This window comes from Calliphora vicina, chromosome 3, assembly GCF_958450345.1.
Source record: "Calliphora vicina chromosome 3, idCalVici1.1, whole genome shotgun sequence".
Taxonomy (NCBI): domain Eukaryota; kingdom Metazoa; phylum Arthropoda; class Insecta; order Diptera; family Calliphoridae; genus Calliphora; species Calliphora vicina.
Window position 1 is genome coordinate 11900294 of NC_088782.1, and position 19399 is coordinate 11919692.

Consider the following 19399-nt stretch of genomic DNA (forward strand, 5'->3'; position numbering starts at 1 on the left):
TTTGGGGAAACTAATGTTTAATTGGCTTTGGTATAAACAGTTGTGGCTAGTTTTAGGATTTGCACTCGTATTGTAAAACAGAGGTGGACACTATTTTGCGACAAGTTTAATTAAAATCTATTAGTTAATTATCTGTATTATTTAGGAGTATTTAGGAGTATTGTCGCAACTTTGATTTTCGTACAAACTTTGAAATTAGATAAATTAGAATAATTAGATAAAATATTGATGGTAAATTAAAAAAATATTTGAATTCTGTAGACCGTAATGATGATTTTTCTAATGTACACATCTCCTGCACACATGTTTTTATGACTGAATATTTTGTTCGAAAAAAAAATAATTCCCAATATAGATTTTTCTTAATACAGATTCATTTGAATTGAATTGAACTGAACTGAAACACCAAATAGAACCAGTTACAGATTTTTATGATACTAAACTCAATAGCAGAGTCTTCTGCTACTTATTGCACATGCATGAATGGCTGAGTGAATGAATGAATGAAGGAATAAATGAATGAATCTATGACCGATGGAATGTAGCAAGAAACGTATAAATGCCCAAACAGTCACATATGTTTGTATGAACATGTAACGACGCACATACTCATAGAGCAATTGGCCAACATGCGTCAGTCAGTCAGTCTGTCAGTCAATTTATTTACTCGAAACGTTGTTCAATTTTGCTTAAGCAATTTTCATTTCAGGATTTTATGAATATGTTTTTTGTTGTATGTATGTGTTTGTGTGTGTGTATGTGTGAGTGGGTGTCCTTGATATGAATGTATTTGTGTAAATTACTTGCATTGCTAGAATTGTGCTGAATGTACACAAAATAAAATCCTAAATTGCAATCTAAGACTGAAGTGTTCTTCTTGCTACGACTTCATGCATGCGATATGTATGTAGAAGAATATGTTTTCATCTATGTACTTTAAAAATATCTGCATTCGTATAAAATTAGAGTTGTTCAAGAATTAAAGAATTTTAAAAATTAAAAAAAAAATTTTGGGGAAATTTTCAAAAAATTTATTGAAATTTAAAGTTTTTCATGGCTGGTAAGAATTTTCAATAACATGCTAAATGTTTAAAGAAGAATGAAGGTTAGCTACTTGACGTTGTCGGTACTGTCAAGGAGACACCTGATAGGAAAGAGTATGGTTTCCATAAAATCGGTAAGTTTATTCAAAGCATATATTCTCAATAGCTGAGACAATGAGTGACTTAGGGTACATCAGCATGGTCAGTAATGTGACAAGCATTTCGTATTAAATAAATTTTACAATCGGTGTCTGAATATTTCTGGCAGTGGGTGTAAAATATTGATCGACATAAAGAGATTATGGCCGTTTTGGACAATGCTAAGACGAACATGCGGACGGTCATAATTTACTCGCTGTAGATTATAGTAAGAACCAAGCAAAAATGCTTGTTGTTGGCTACCAAAATGTTTCTTCACGGTTCATCAATTACATAACAAAGATTTAATGGGAGAAATAATAGCTTAATTTCTCTGGAATTTTACAAAACCCTGTGATGATTCATGTATGGCCGTCTGCAAAGTCTACCCCAGTGTGCATATCATAGGCGTTGTACAAATTGGCTAAACATAACTGTACTAAAGTATCTAGTGTCACAATTAGAGTCTTCGTTAGTGAAACCTTTGCGGGTAGGTCACATATTGTATGAGGAAGGTCTTATCGGTTAGGAAATCATTCCATCTGAAATTTCGGATCATAGAGTCGCAACCTTCAACTTCGGTACCTCACCCGCAGTAGAGTTCCCTAGTAGGGATAATTCGGTTGGATCTGATCAACTGTTCGATGGGGTTGCAGTTTTCACTGACGGATCCAAGATGGACACTGGTAGAGGGGCCGGGGTTTATCTGGTCGACAAGGATATCAAACGTTCATATAGATTTTCTAACGAGTGCAGCGTCTTGCAGGCAGAGATCTTCACGTTCTGGAAAGCCACAGAGTTGATAAAGACACACTTCAATGAGGGGTCTGTAGTGACTATATGCGTGGACAGTACTTAAGGCTATGAAATGTCATTTAATACATTAGTGAAAGACTGTAGGAGAGCTCTCTAGGGGTACACTACACAATGAGATTGTGTTGGGTACCGGGGTACTGTTGTACACAGGAAAATCAGGTAGCAGATGAACTGGCCAGACATTGTTCTGATTTAGACCATGGTACTAGGGAACGGGGGTAAAACCTCCGTGGAGTGGAATCCGAGTTTCCGTGACTCCACCAACCAATACTGGAGCAGTAAGACAGATTAAAAAGTATCCAAGGCTTTCTGGCCAAAACTGAATGCAAATGCAACCATACCACTGATTGAGTTGGATAAGTGTAGCCTCAGGATTCCAGTAGGAGTGAAAACCGGTCATTACTCAATTGTAACATTCATAGGTAATTGGGATAATGGCACACTGGATTTCTGTAGAGTGTGAGACAATAGAGCATATTATGTGCAACTGCCATAGACTAAAGGGTCATAGATTTAAATGGCTAGGAAACAGATTTTCTTATAAACTCGGTAGTGTTGCTGGCTGTAAATTGAGTATCATACTAGATTTTATCAGGGGAATATGTTGGCTATTTAAAGAATGTTCTACAGAGATTTCAAATCCGTAACCAAATTTTTATTCTAATCATTCTTTCTTTACTATATATGACTCTTGAAGGGAATCGCAATGAACCTTACGCTCTTTGAGTGGAAGTGCACAAACTAAACTAACTATGTCATACTTATCTGGATGATATCGGAAAACACAAGAAGGCATCTCACAACTATATACAAAGTGCAGAAACTTCAGCCAGTTATATCTCCCCATAATATCTTAATAAGATATGAGATCTTTCTTAATGTGCAAGGAGTCAGGCGGCCTGTAAAACACTGCCATTATCTTCAGGCTGCAGATGAATTATATGTTCATATCCTACACTAAATGATGACAAAATGTTTGTGATCTGAATATCAACCAAAGATGACTGGCTGCAAACTCTGTGCCCCGGTATACCGCGATCCCAGTCTGAACTGATTGTTAATATTTGGATACGGACAGGGATAGCAAATATTATGTATTGATCTCTTGAATTCCCTCAGAATTCCCAATATCTGCAACATTATTCAGTTTGGTTAGCTCATTCACATATTAATTCGCTTCAATCAAGTGACTCCGTCTTCGGAAGACCAGTGGAGGATAATCAAGTGACGATGGTACTGAAATGAATACTAGATTCAATCACAATAATAAATATTCATCCAGAACTATGTGAGTTATTAAATAAAGAGCAATACAATTGCAGAGAAGCTGAAAAAGGGTTTCCTCCTTTCCATGGTCTCTATTGCTTCATCAACAACTGTTAAAAGTAAGATCAAATCAGCTTGCATGCTAACCGATCGTCCATTGACCCTTTAATACTTTCAATACTGTCTCAAAAATTCCATTTGGTATATTTTAACACGTTGTAAAGTTTGTGCAAAATCAATGGACCATACTTCTTCGAATATGTGGTCAAGCAGTGACTGTTACTGATGGTACATATTACTACATAATAAGTTATTATTAATAACAGAGTTCTTTCTGCCTAAAATGAATGTTATTTATAAGGAAAACATGTAGACGGTGCCACATATATACAGTTTCAATTCAATTACAGCATGAGACATTTCCTGAACATTTACTTTTTCGTCTCGGTGATCATGATTGGTCTGCATATATCGAATGATTTAACGCCATTGCACTTCTTTTTATAGGGTTATTTGAGGTGAGAGGTATATGACAACAAACCCAGTCATGAAGAGAATTCAGGAACATCTCTCTAAATCCGACACCGAAGTTCTAAAGCTATCAGTTCATGAGTGATGAGATTATAGGAGAACAAATCGGCTGAAGATTGTGTGAAAAATTCTGGAACGGATGGATTAACATTGCATTGGTTGTGTTATCGAAGGAGATCAATGAATTGCCCAGTAAAAACTCTACTAACAAAACAACTTATTTCCGGCCAAAATATAAAGGATTACTTTTGGGACATCGCGAACAAAAATAATGACTTCTTTCAGTAGAAAAATAAGTAGTCGATCGTCAAATTCACCTTATTTTTTGGCTTATTTGTAAGTAAAGTTTTTGCTGGGTGGTAGTCAAGAAAACAGAATACAGATAGATCACGATTATCAGTTGTACAATAAGGAAAGGACCAATACTCACAGCTTATTTTAATCACGGAGGTAAAATTTATCTATTTAATTTTTTCGATTTTGCCCAATTTTTCCTGTAATCTGGATCATTTAACTATTGAAATCTTGAGGATTTTTTTTTCTCCATACAATTTGAACAAGTCTATTTGAATATAATGGAGCATCTGCAAAATATGGTATAATTTGTTAAATGTACACACATACATAACAAAACTGAATGAAATTGAAAAAAAAAACACAAAACACAAAGAATTACGAGAACATTTCGTAAGATCTGGTGAAAGGATTTTTTGAGAGATTTATTCTACGTAGAAAATGGGTTGTACAATATTTTATGCAAGCAACAAATCAAATTTACGCAATGAGTGTTAAAGCATCATGAAATGAGCAAAAATTACATTTTCCCCTAGACACTGGCAATGAAAGAAAAACAAGATATTAAAGCATACCTTTAGGAGTTGCTATAATTTTCATAGGTTATTAACTATAGATTCTATAGTATAGAATAAATACATAGAAGGGAAGGAGAGAGAAATGTAAATGAAAAAGAGTAAACAAAATGTCTCTCTTTTCACACAAAAAAAATATAAAATAATAAAATACATGGCAATACATTATCATGAATTAAGGCCCAACTATAATATGCATACACTAGCTTAAGTCAGCTTAAGCAGTTGTCATCTATATTATTAACCCTGGTAGGCCTTAATTTCGTAGACCCTAATTGACCAACTTTGGGAAATCGAATACTAGTCCCCCTTTCAAATACGAAACCGTGCAAAACGATTCATTGTTTGCACTGGCAAAAAAAACATGTTGATCTAAATATTTATATAAAATGCAAACCAACTATTTTTACAATCCAAAGGTGCCTCTAATTGATTAAAAAACATTTTAGTTTTCACTTTCATTATTCATTTAAACATTTATTTGAAGATTTTTATAAAAAACTAAATCATAAATTCACAACTCTTATAAAAATATATAAAAACTTTAAACTAAAGTCCAGCATTAGCAACAAAATATATATATTTTCACTTAAATTCATTAATGATTTTCATTTAATATCAACACACTATATTTTTGCACAGATAATTAAACATTTTGTACGTAATACAGTTTATTTAATAGCTTATCTAATTAATAAAGCAAAACTTAAAACTAAAAAAAAAAAAAAATATCAAAAATCCAATAAAACAAAATGGGAGACAATAAAATCGTAAAAGCAAAACGTGCAATCAATTCTAGCAATTAGTTATAAGTCATACACAAATCATAAATATACTAAATTTATTAACACAAATTCCGTTTGGCTTATCAGGCAGAGGCTGCTGCTGAACGCCATAAAAATGGCCACTGTTAAAATTGGAATCAATTGACTATAAATTTTTTGTTTACAGACTAAAATAGAATTTAACAGTGAAAACATAAAATATAGCGTACAACAGGCGTGCTAGTCAATCGATCTTGTTGGTGTGTAGTCTTCTCTCAGCTGCTGTATTTGAAGGGATTTCCTTCAACACTTTGGCTATGTAGGCATCCCATTTCATTTGCCATTTCTCCAAAGCCAAAAGTTTGTGTTCAGGACTCATGGAGCTATAGTTAATGGAATTCAAAGCCAATTTCTTAAGCAATCTTATGTCAGAATGAGCTGAAGCTATGCCTAAGAAAGCTATATAGAAATCATGTGATAAGGGAGTAGCCTTCCAGAAGGAGGGATCATCTGAGGATATTACCACCGGATAGTTGTCAGCAAAGAAGTGTGAGCAGGGATGATTACGATAGTCAGAGACTAGTTGTAAAACCTGATTGGAAATAGGATTTACCTCCACGGCTATATTACGTTCCTTTAGCATTTGCAAGACCAAAGGATGCTTAACCAAAGCAAAGCCATGACCTATACGTTTGGTGCCCAAAAGCACTGCATCTATAAGATTTTCATCTACCGAGGAACCAAACCAATTGGTTTCACCAGCATGGAAATAGAAATCTATGTTATCAGGCATGGCCAACAATTGTGGTATGAAATCCTTAAGTGGACGTCCCATTTCCTCCTGACCCACCAAATCGAAACCAGCCACAAAATCGGGATATTTTTCCTGCAATAATAATAACATTAAGATTACTTGCTTTTTTAGTTGTTTTAAAACTTACCTTAACTTCCAAGCAAATTTTAATGTATTGCTCAAAACTATTATTGTCTGCATTACGTATGGGTGCATAGATCAATTTGGATCCTATGAAATCCGGATAGTTGTTCATAAATTTATCCAAAGTTTCCTTATATATTCGCACTGTATCGAGTGCAGTGTAATTGGTGCCTTCCAAATCATAAAGCTGGAATTATAGAAAGTTTGTTTAAATAAATAGTTCAGAAAGCTAACCATACACTAGTGAATTGAACCAGGTAAGGAGGGTTGCAGACAAAGTCTGTAATCACTTGGATGGTTTTCAGATAATGAGATGATTTCAAACTGAGGCTAAAAGAGGCAATTCCTAAATAATCTTATGTCCTGGGATATAAGACCTAAGATATAAAGATCACTTGTTACAATTTGGGTAATTTTTTAACACAGATCCGTAAGATATCCTGCCTGTCAAAGATATTTACTTAATTAATTATAAATCCCTCTTGCTCAAGGTGTATTAAATAAGGCGAAGTTACGAGCCCAGCTGATTATTGTTTATTTATTTATGATGTGTTTGAAAGTGTCAAAAAGTTGTCTACTGTTTGTTGTTGACATTCACAATATTTGAATTGAAAATAATAAAAAAAACTGAAAATTGTTTTAAAAAATTTTTGCATCAACTTTTTTAGAGATTGACTTCCATTTTAGTCCATGAGATTTGTTTTCCTGCTGATTTTCAATACCAAATTCCTTGGAAGAATTTGGTTGTGTATTTTGGACGTGCGAGGGTTTTACACAGACAGACGGACATAGCTAAATGGATAGCTGGATAGTTCCACTGGAATCACCAAACTTTTTAATCCCGTTCGACGTTTTTAATATTGAATCTTCCAAAAAATACCGTGTTAGAGCTAACTACTAATAAATGATACTTTATTTGTTTGTTTTTTATATTTTTCATATAAAAAACTACCAGTAATTCATTTATTTTTTTATTTGTTTGTTTTTTATATTTTTCATATGCCATATTACTTTTGACATTCTCAGTCTCTTGACAACTAAGAAATATTGTCTTTGTTGTATTTGTTGTCGAGACGCTCTCACCTGATTAATACGCCTTGCTCTTGCTCTTACAATTTTTGAAAACTGAAAAGTTTTTCCTATATTCTTTTATTTAGGAAGATAGAACTTTTTTAAAATATAATATCTGCGATCTTCTATTCGCAATCGTTATTGGAAAATCAAAATAATATTTTAAATCTCTAGGAACCGAACGCCAATTGTCATGGAGAACAATTCAGATGATAACGATATTATTCGACTTCCACCCCTATTTCGAATTTTGTGGCAACATAGCGACATGTGCTTTACTTCTTCAATTTGAAAAAAGTGGTTTATTTGATTCAGAAGTTGTGATTTTAACACGGAGGACAAAGGTCGCCCAAGCCAGCCAAAATTGTTTTAAGACCAAGAATTGAAGCCATTATTCCATGAAGATTGTTGTAAAACTCAACAAGAGTTTTCAAAATCATTGGGAGCTAATCAGTCAGCAAAGCAGGGAATTTGGGTACCATACGAATTGAAGCCGAGAGACCTTGAAATACTATTTTGCATGTCATAAATGCAGCTTGAACGCTATAAAAGAAAATCATTTCTACACCGAACCATTACTTGCGATGAAAAATGGATCCATTACGATAACCTGAAGCGTAAGAGATCGTATGTGAAGACCAGCCAACCAGCCGAATCGACACCAAAACCAAAGATTCATATGGCAATGCTCAGTATTTGGAGGAACTAAAAGGGTCTAATCTATTATGAGCTGTTGAAATCTGCCCAGACCATAACATGGAACCAGTACCGAATGCAACTGATTCATTTGAAGCGAGCATTGGCCCAGAATATGCGGCCAGACATGAAACCGTAATATTACATCATGACAACGCTCGGCCACATGTTGGAATATCTGTTAAAAAGTATTTAGAATGAAGCGATTGGGAAGTTTTGCCTCAACCGCCTTATAGTCCAGACTCTACCTCGTCCGATTACTATTTATTTCGAACGATACAGAACGCTCTCTCATTACGCTTCACTTCAGAACACAGTATCCGAAATTGGCTTGATTCGTTCTTGGCCTCAAAAGATGAGCAGTTCTTTTGGCTCGGAATCCATATATTGACAGAAAGAAGGGAAAATGCCATAACTAAAAATGTCCAATACTTTGAATTAATTTATATTGTACAAATGTTTCAAAACATTTTTTTTAAAGATTTTTAAAATACAGGTGCAAATACATCTATGAAGACGACTCGAACATTTACAAAATGTCAGTCCAGGGTACACGACTAGGGGTACTCTCTAAACTTGGATTTTAATAACAAAACTTTGCTGAAAGGCATGTAGAAATTATTTCGAATGGCTACTGCTTAGAAGATGATATAGCGGTGGAAGCTACAGGCAAAGATCCAAAAGTATGCCAATATTTATTATTATAATGTTTTCAGGGATATATTCTAATAGTAGATCCAACTAAAACCGAGCAGGATATTCCCAAAGACATTCCAAATTCATCAAGTTGTTACTCTAAGCATCAATGGAGTTACACTCCAAGGTCAATTGTTCTCAACTGGAAAATTTTAGGTGAATTCAATTCAATGGATCTTCCTGTTGACTATACAATACATGAATCCGTTTTCGATCCAGGTTTTAAGAGGAATATTCCGGATATATCTTACTGTGACAATGGCCTTCATCTTTCCAATAATTCTCTAACCCATAAAGATCTCACGAATAGCTTGAATGTGGACTCGGACCATTTGAATTTGAGATAGTTTTATAGGCTAACAAGTTACGCCAGCAATATCCACATATTTATTGAAAGGAAAGCGGTCATTAGATTCCTGGAAATTGTGTTTACAACATCGAAAATTCTCCAAGAATTCCGGGTACCTCATCGGTTACCCTTGCATAGGTTCCTGGACATTGAAGGAAACTGCAGAGCTGATGCACTTGCAAAAGCTTGCACTACCATAAATTGCAACGAATTCGGATGTCATATTTGCATTACAATGGCATATTAATTATAACAAGCGCGGTTCCTGATCAAGCATTTGGTGGGAAATAAAGTAAAATTAATTTTATATATTTTTTTTTGGTTTTTTATATTAAAACTTTTCAGTTTTGGAGTGGGTGGATTTTTCGTTATTTTTACCCCTGGATCCGTGCCTGCATTATAGCCCAGCAAAAAATGGTGCTTCCTCGGAAGCAGGTTTGTAAGGCAGAGAGCACTTGTATACTGCTACCACTTCGCATGAAAGATTAGAGGCTCTGCATAAGGAATCCAAAATAAGCATATTTCACAGCTTTAAAATTAACCTGATTTCATCGAATTAAATATGTGCAAACAATTGTGCACATAGATTTTAGAGCTGCTGAGAAGCAATAAAATCTTATAGACCCAGTGATTGCCTAACAAGAAGCGCTGATTTTTTCTCAGTTCTATACAAATAGCTTAATGTATGCCTTCCAAAATCATTTTTGTAAGGCAATAATTTTAGGATGCAATTAATGTAGCAGTAGAAGATGCAGTAATCATATTTATTGCTTCCAAATCCAAAATATTTTTTGCTGGGTTGACATTGAAGGAAACTGTAGAGCTGAAACACTAGCGAAAGCTAGAAATACAATAAATTCCAACGAATTTGGACGTCTCATGGGCATTCCTAAGGCATATTGATTATAACAAGTGCGGATCCTGGTCAAGCATTTGGGGGGAAATAAAGTAAAATTAATTTTACATATTTTTTTTCGTTTTTTATATTAAAACTTTTCAGTTTTGGGGTGGGGGGATATTTCATTATTTCCACCCCTGGATCCATGCCTGCATTAAAATGTGGTGTCGATTCCACAACATTTACAAAAACCTCATGCAATTTATTTTTGTTTATATTGGCTGGAACTGTCAAAGTCTGCTTGTGAATTTGACAGATAGAGAAAAAAAAAATAATAATATAATGAATACACCTTGTGTATATTCCTTTCTTTAACAGAAAACAGCTAATTTCTCTGCCACTTTCCGGCATTTTGCGGACCACATACGTAGAATGTTTGTTCAACAAATACTTATTGATATCATCTGTCGAACTAGGGTAAAATTCACACTTTCATTAGAACAACAAGGTTTTAGAAGAATGGCTGCTGCTATGAAACAAAGCACGACTGGTGCTAAAGACACATAACTGGACATATGTTGGACCTTTAGCCGGCTGCTAATTAAACCCGACCTTACTTTTGGCTATTGCTTAACATTTCAGTTTCACAGTTGCTGTTTAAATATGATTTTCCCCTGGACATTATTTTGATAGAAAAGAATAAGCATTTGCTTTCATTGATCGATATTCATCACTACTTTTTAAATCGATCGTTTTGCATTCGTTTGGCTTTCATCACTTGACTGATTAGTTGCATTTGTATGTAGAAATTCAGAACGATTTAGTATATTTTTCAGTTTCAACTGCTAACCATTAATTGAATTATATTTCACTGATCTTGTGAATCACACTCACTGTTTTGGTTGTTTTGCTAATTTTAAATTTCAAACACTTGCACTATTAAACACTACTAATTCAAGGAACAGAATTCAGATAACCGAACGGAAAACAATTTCTAAAGTTCTTTATGAAAAACACTTGAAAATTATTTGAAACCTGATTGAATTTCCTTCCTTCCTGGAATACTTCAAAGACTATTAGGCTTAAAACTAAGCACAACCTAAAATCTCCTTCAATTTTGTTGCATCAACTCACTGACTCGCTTCCTTAATTACTAAAGCCACTTTATCCTCCATACTTACTATGGGCAACGTTGAACGGAATTCCAAATATTGTACACCATCGGCACGGAACTCTTCCAGAGCATTGTAGTAATAGTCCGACCAGACAGGTGCATACAACAGCAAACCATCCAAAAGACCAAATATACTCATAAACTGCTGCCAGGCTTCATTATTATCGGCAAATTTCACCGTTGGATACATGGTCAAATGTTCACGCAAATACGTATCAACCTTATCGGCTCCATGTAAATCTCGTACTTTCGACAACAACTCCCAGGTGCAGTCATTTTCTGGTTCCACCGATGGTTTTGTTTTGGAGAATCTTAAACCCATGGCCTTTTTATCACCAACAGCTTGGCATACCCATAAATTTTCACGATAGGTAAGTTTTATGAGGAAATCTGTACTGCATAGAGCGGTATCGTGAGCATGTAATACGGCACCCTTGGGCATGGCCGAGATGTATTTGAAGAGATCAGAACGTTTTATTTCATCCAGCACTTCAAAGAAATGCTGGGAGGGTGTAAATAGATGGGGGGTCACCAAACCTTCCTCATACTCTTTGGTCTTGACTTCCATTATAATTTGATTGGCCTGTAATTCACGTTGGGTCAGGGTTATATCTCCACCCAGGGTTTTAGATTCTTCATAGCGAAAGAAAATATCACGCAGAGAATTGTAGGCCTCGGGGGTAGGTCTGCGAGATGCCACTGCTTGGGGCTCTACATGCGGTGGGTGCTGTATCATGTGAGTGGCTCTTAAACTGCTACGGCGCGCCTCACTGCAGGTTAGAATCATAAGGACAACCAGTGTCCCTATGAAATTGAATACTTGCATTACAAGTTCTTAATTTATTTCACGTATTTCCGTTATATATATTTTATTTTTTATAAATTGTGTTGTGTTCTTTGCGGTAGCTATTCGCCAACTACTTCTTAATCACTAATAGAGCTTGTCGTCTGCTGTTCCGTTCGTTGTACACATCACTTTCATTCACTTCAATATTTAATTTTATACTGCTGCACATGCATACTTATACAATGTACTTACTACACTCACTTGTATCTATGTATGTTTATGTTTGTATACAAGTACAATGGGTCTATTGCTGTATTCAAGTGTATAGTTTTAAGTATTCAAGTGATTTTGTTGATTGTCGTGTGCTTTTTTTCTCTCTTGTTTATTTTTTATCTGCAAACAAAAAATGTATAAAAAGAAAATAATTTGTTGGGATTAATTTCTGTGGGTTTCTTGTAGTTCACTTTAGTTTTATTTACACAAATGTCTTTATCGTCGATTGTTATTTATGAGTTTTTATTGTGTTGCAAAAATGCTTATCACCAACATAAACCATGATGAATGTTGGTGGTGGAGGAGGAGAGGAACGGTGCAGTTGTGTGGGTTAGTTAATGTATGCTGGATTTGATAAGAATTATTAGTTTAGATTATGGCGTTAAGTTAGTAATTTTTAATGTTAGTTGAAAATTTTGATTTTTTTTCATAGTGTTTCAACAATCAGCTTTTAATAAAGATAGTAAATTCCCTGTATGCAAAATGATTCGAAGTTATGTCGAAAATGAATCATTTTTTCGTAAAATTTGATCGATATCGACTTCGATATAATGTCGAGAATGAGCGTATTTTCCTAAGTAGAGTGCAGAGCGATAAAGAGTCGAAAATTATTTATTATTCTGATTCTAATTTTTATCGATATACTATACCTTTTTCGGTATTAAAAATGTTCTAAATTGATTCGATTTCGATTAAATATATGAACAATTTCGTATACTTTATACCATCGAGCAATTTCTTCTTGAAATAATACATATTCAATACATTTATTATTATCCAATAATGTTGCGTTAGATGTGTTTTCATTTTCAAATGCAATAAACTCTGCACATATTTCTGGTGTTTGCTGATTATGAAGATTCGAATTGTCAAAAACAACATCAATAATTGGCTGCGCTTTTCTTTTAAGACGTCTTTGATCCATTTTTCGTGTTTAACTATATTTTTATGAATATGTTATTGATAGGATTAGAAATAAAATTTTATTTTCTCACAAATTGACAAAAGAATAATATGTATGTATATGAATTTGTCAATTTGTTTAAAAATAAAATTTGACATTAAAAAAAAACTCGAACATTATTCGCCATTTCTATAAAATATTAAAATACGATATTCTAATAAATGTAGATTGAATAGAGCATCATAATAAATTCATATTTTCGATTTTAATTCGAAATAAGTTCGATAAAAAGAACTGACTCGAAATGTTGCATACTGGGTTGTAGTTAAACTATAAAAATGTAGAGTTATTTTTCGTCATATTTATTTTTGATTTATTGAACTCGGTTTTCTTAACTTAAAGTTCAACATTCAGCGAAAAAATATAGTTGTACATGTTTACCATAACCATTTAAAAATGTTGACAATATTATGGTCACTGTAATTACACTGTGCACGAATTTTATACCTTTTCAACAGGCCACCCAGTGGTTTAAACTAATTCGGGTACGCTGAATTCAGTGGTGCTAACCGTTTTTTTTAGGTTAGCTCGAATTTTCGAGATATACCGTTATTTCGAAAATGGAGGAGGTTGCACAACATACATATATTCGCGTAATTCAAAAACGGTTTAGTTTATAGAATAAACTGAAAAAACCGAAATTCCACAATAAAATTACATTTAAGGCTTAATGTTTTTAATCTGCGCAGTCGTTTTAGAAATAAATTTTTTTTTGGAAAAAAAAAATAATTTTTTAAAAAAATTTCAAAATTTTTGATTTTTAAACGTCATTAAAAATTGGAAAATGCATACATGTGCCCCGCTTGACAGTTTTTTCAACTAGCACAGAGTTATTTATATGATGTTTGCAATCATAATTTGTTTAAGTTACGATTCACATGATTGTAGCAAACATATATATGATTACAGTAATTAAGTATCTATATGTCTGAGGCAACCATTTTTATACTCTACACCACCATAGTGGGGAGGGTATAATGGATTTGTGCAGATGTTTGTAACGCCCAAAAATATTAGTCTAACACCCACCTTAAAGTATACCGATCGACTTAGAATCACTTTCTGAGTCGATGACACGATGTCCGTCTGGTCGGCTGGCTGGCTGGCTGGCGCGTAAAAGAGCAAATTTTGAAGATATTTCGATGAAATTTGGTACATATTATTTTTTCGGCTCAAGGAACAAGCCTATTGAAACTGTCTGAAATCGGTCCATTATTTCACCTAGCCCCCATACAAATGTCCTCCCGAAATTGGCCTTTATCGGTCATAAATGTTTAATTTATACATGTATCTCCACAAATTCCACTCCAAATAAGTTTTATATACAGAAAATTCATGTCACCAAATTTTGTTACGATCGGTAAATAATTATTCATAGCTCCCATATAGACTAGCTTCCGAAAATCACTTTAACGTGCATAAATCGCTTAAAAATGTTGGTATAATCACAAAATTCAACATAGTAAACTTTCATACAGACATAAATCAAACGACCTAATTTCATAATGATCGGTTCATAATTGGACATAGCCCCCATATAAGGCCCACTTCCGAAAATCACTCAAAATTATTAAAATTTTAAAAGAAAAATGTTTTTGCTCTTTTACTTAGTGTAGGGTATTATATGGTCGGGCTTGACCAACCATACTTTCTTACTTGTTATTTCTTTGAAGGTTTAGAATGTTATGTTGTTTTCAGATTATGGTTATCAAAAATATATTAAGAGATTGGGTGTATGATTTAAATTGCGGGATTAACAATAGATGACATATATTTTAAACGCGGTTTTGTTTTTAATAACTTATATGTCATTTGGAAGTTACTGAACATTATAGAGTAAACAACAAAGTTTCTTTGCTACGACAATGTCGAAGTTTTGCTTTACTTCTTTAATTTGAAAGAAAGTGCCGCTAAAGCACACCGATTGCTCACCGAAGCTTATGGTGAATGTGTTTCATCGGTTTCAACAAGCAAGAGATGGTTTGTGCGGTTCAGATGTGGATATTTTGACTGAAAGATCGACTAAAAAAGTTTGAAGACCAAGAGTTGGAGGCATTACTAAATGAAGATTGCTGTAAAACTCAACAAAAGCTCGCAAAATCTTTGGGAGCAACTCAAGCAGCAATTTCAAAGCGTGTGTGAACTGCAGGATTCATCCAAAAAGCAGGGAAATTGGATACCATACGAATTGAAGAAGAGAGACCTTGAAAGACGATTTGCATGTCCGAAATGATGCTTAAACGCTATAAAAAAATAATTTTTACACTGAATCATTACTCGCGATAAAAATAGATCCATTACAATAACCCGAAGCGTAAGCGATCGCATGTGCAACCTAGCAAACCAGCCGAATATCCATGGCGCTTAGGTAATCTCTACAATTGATGGGAGCAAAATAGTTCTATCTATTATAAGCTGCTGACATCTGACCAGACCACCACAGGGAACCTGATTGTTTAAAGCGAGCATTGGCTGAAAAACGCCCATCATATTCCATCATTACAACGCTCGGCCACATGTTGCAATACCTGTTAAAAAGTATTTAGAATGAAGTGGTTGGGAAGTTTTGCCGGCCCGCTTTATAGTCCAGACCGTGCCTCGTTCGATTACAATTTCTATCAATCAATTCAGAATGCTCTCTGTGGAATACGCTTTGGAAAAGAGTATCTGATATTGGTTTGATTCGTTCTTGGCCCCAAAAGATGAGCACTTCTTTTGGCTGGGAATCCATGTGTTGCCAGAAAGATGGGAAAAGATCATAGCTAACAATGACCAATACTTTCAATTAATTTATATTAAACAAATGTTTCAAAAAACATGTAAGAGAGCTATATTCGGCGATGACGAATCTTATATACTCTTCACCAAATTTTACTTTAAAATACAAATTTTAAATATTTTTAGGTGAACAAAATTTAAAATAATTTTTGAAATTTTTTTTTTTTCGAAATTGTTTTTTCCAATTTTTTTTTAAATTTATTAGTGTTTGGTAAAAAAAAAAATTCGGGTTAAAAAATATTTTTCCCGATTTGGACCCATTATAGGTCCAAATTATATACATCGTTCCAATGGACTTTGAAATATCTATCATTAGATATACATACATATTGTCTATATTAATGACTTAGTAATCCAAGCGAAAAATCGAGGTTGTACTGGTTTCTTCCTTATATCTCAGCCATTTGTGGGCCGCTTTTCTCGATTTTGAATAGCAACCGAGCCTGGAGAATTCCCAATATATTTATTCATGTGAATCGCAATTTTAACATATTATGGTTGCCGCAATCATATAGATAATTACAGTGACCATAATATTGATAAAAAACTTTGTACATATTTTGAAATGGGTACCGAAAACATGTACAATTATAAGTTTTCTCTGGGTGTACATTAATTTTGTTTACAATTTATTTTCTTCTATGGGCACACGCCGCACTGTGGTACATTTTGCTAGAAGCCGCATAAAATATTTTTGTGACCACTAAATTTTTTTTATAATTTAATACGTTAATAATACACAAATTTCATAACTCTTAACACGTGCAGTATTTTGCAGATATTTACGTTTTATTGTTTCTTGCATTTAACCACAAATTATTTGCTTATTCACACTTAATTTCATAACGACTTTTAATACATTAATCTAAACCTCAAATGTATAAAGTCATTTGAGGTTTAGAACAATGTAGATTTTCCATTACATAACTCAAAGTGCAAACAAATGTGGGAATGGCAAGTGACCAGAACAAGTTATATGTCAGTGTTCTTTCTTTGGGTTCTTTTAGTTCTAACAATTTAAATGAAAGCAACATGTCACTTTAAATGAAGTTGTCATTGTAAAGGGAAAATTGAAAACTTGCAGTCACATACACTGAACCTAACCCATTCGGACCTATGACACCATACAATATTTGTTTTAAACTTACTTGATAATTTTTATAACAAATTAAGTTAAAATTGTTTACTTTTAATACATTTAGACTCATTCATTAGTCACGGGACTAGTATATGTATATTAAACTATTGACACAACCCCTGCGGAAAAGGAATTAATTCCGTATTTGATTTCAAGGTTTTCTAGGCGCATTTAAACATTCGGGCGAATTCACTTTTTATATAAGGAGTTTGACATTAATACATTATCACTACATTTTATCAGTCAAATGAATGTCAAACTTTATATAAAGGGTGGTACAAAATTAACCAAATTAACTATACAATTTAATTTATTTTGGTATACGTATCCTTATTATTTATGGAACACAATTTCATGTATGTGCCTGGATTCACCGTAAATTATTCTTTAAGTCGAATTTTCCAAGACTTTATTGACGTTTTCTGGTTCCATCGCATGAACCGCTAGAATGATATTCAACGTAAAAAAATAAGTAAGAGAACTATATTCGGCTGTGCCGAATCTTATATACCCTTCACAAAATTATACTTTAAAATAAAAATTTTAAATATTTTTAGGTAAACAAAATTAATTTTTTTTTTCCAAAGTATTTTTTATTTATATTTCGAGTTGTTATTTTACAATTTGAAAATCTTTTTTTTTTAAATTTAAAATTTTTTTTTTTTTTTGTGAAAAAAAATTCGGGTAAAAAAATATTTTTTCCGATTTTGACCCATTGTATGTCCAACTTACTTACTTGTATACGTCGCACAGTGGTATGGGTTCATACATTTTTTTGCAAAAAGTAGATAATAAAATTTGGTATACTTGGCTAGTTTCATATAGAAAAGCTAAATATTAAAAATGGTTCATATCGGATAGTACCTAGGGGTACCTCCCATACAAAGGGTCCTTCCAAAATAACATTGTATCAGTCATAAATTCTTAAATAATGCAGCGATGTTATTTAAATTTTGCATATGTTAGTTCCAAGTGCCCAGATGTCATACTACAAAGTATGAAGAAAATCGGTCGATATTTGAACCCAGTACCTTTCTGAAAATAGTTTTATCGTTCAAAACTTCCATAAAAATAATAGTATCGTGATGAAATTCGACATAAACAAGTTTTATATAAACCCAAATCTATCTGTTAAGTTTCATAAGGATAGGAGCATAATTGCTCCTATCTCCCATATAAAATGTAAAAGTAAAAGCCTAAAAGTATGCAAAACTTTTTATTGTAAATATGCATTGCAATTTATTGTAAATATTCAAAAATATGAGTGAGTTTTATCACAAAAAGTCGCAGAATTTTCTTACATAAAATGATAGAAATTATTCCAAAATTTCATTTAGTAGTAGTACTAACACGGAGGTAGACCGGCTAACTTATTTTTTTTTCTAATGAAAACTGCAAATGCTAGATTTTTTTGGAGCCTTTTTGATTTGCTCAGATCTCTTAAACTATATATGTATGTAATTTAAATATTTTTTCGTTCCTATTAAATTCAAAATACTATATTTTAATAAAAATGCTCTAAAACTATTAGTAGTTGAACCATATTTATTGTAAGTATAAACAACTAAAATGTAGTAAAATTTTCATCAGTTTTCGTTGTACAGGTAGTCCTCCATTTACGCGGTTTGTTGGGCCCAAAAAAATAGCTTGTAAATCAAATTCGCGTAAAATGAGGTTCTAATTTAGAACGAAATGCTTTTGTGGGGCCAATGATTTTTTATTTCGCGTAAAACAATATATCAGCCACATAACAAAAATGAAATTGGGACCTAAAAATCGCGTTAAATAAGCGGACACAAAAATTCAAAATCGAGTTTTTGATTGATTGAACAATTGCCAAGAATACTCTATTATTATGGATTTTATAACAATAAAAATATAGTTACGTCCGTTTGTATTTAAGGCTACGATATATACTTTAAGTAAACTTATTTTATTTGTACTTTTAAAAACTTACTTAAACAAAAGTAAAGTAAAAAAACTCAACTAAAAAAAATATTTCTTATCGAAAATTATGGAAAAGATATCAATTAAAAAACCAATATATTCTAATACATAAAAATTATCATTAAAGGCGAAGGCCCTGGCCGAAATTTTCAAAAAAGAAAAAGAGTTATATAAACATCGTGTAAAAAAAGAAGTATTTGAAAAAATTGTTGCTAATTTGAGTTCGCATTATATCGAATTCGCGTAAATAAAGTACTGTGTAAATGGAGGCTTACCTGTATAATATTTAGATAACTTTGTCACTCTCTTTTTTATACAAAATTT

General features: G+C 33.1%; 1 protein-coding gene across 1 annotated transcript in view; it reads right to left on the reverse strand.

The window, feature by feature from the left end:
- Nucleotides 1-5106: 5106 nt before the first annotated feature.
- Nucleotides 5107-19399, reverse strand: part of LOC135954697 (adenosine deaminase 2-like) — a 65206-nt gene continuing 50913 nt past the window's right edge. The window contains exons 2-4 of the mRNA XM_065504912.1: nt 11196-12368; nt 6369-6551; nt 5107-6313 (exon numbers count right to left, since the gene is read on the reverse strand). Coding sequence (XP_065360984.1) covers nt 5672-6313; nt 6369-6551; nt 11196-12014 — 1644 coding nt within the window. The 5' untranslated portion in view covers nt 12015-12368 and the 3' untranslated portion in view covers nt 5107-5671. The remainder of the gene's footprint in view (nt 6314-6368; nt 6552-11195; nt 12369-19399) is intronic.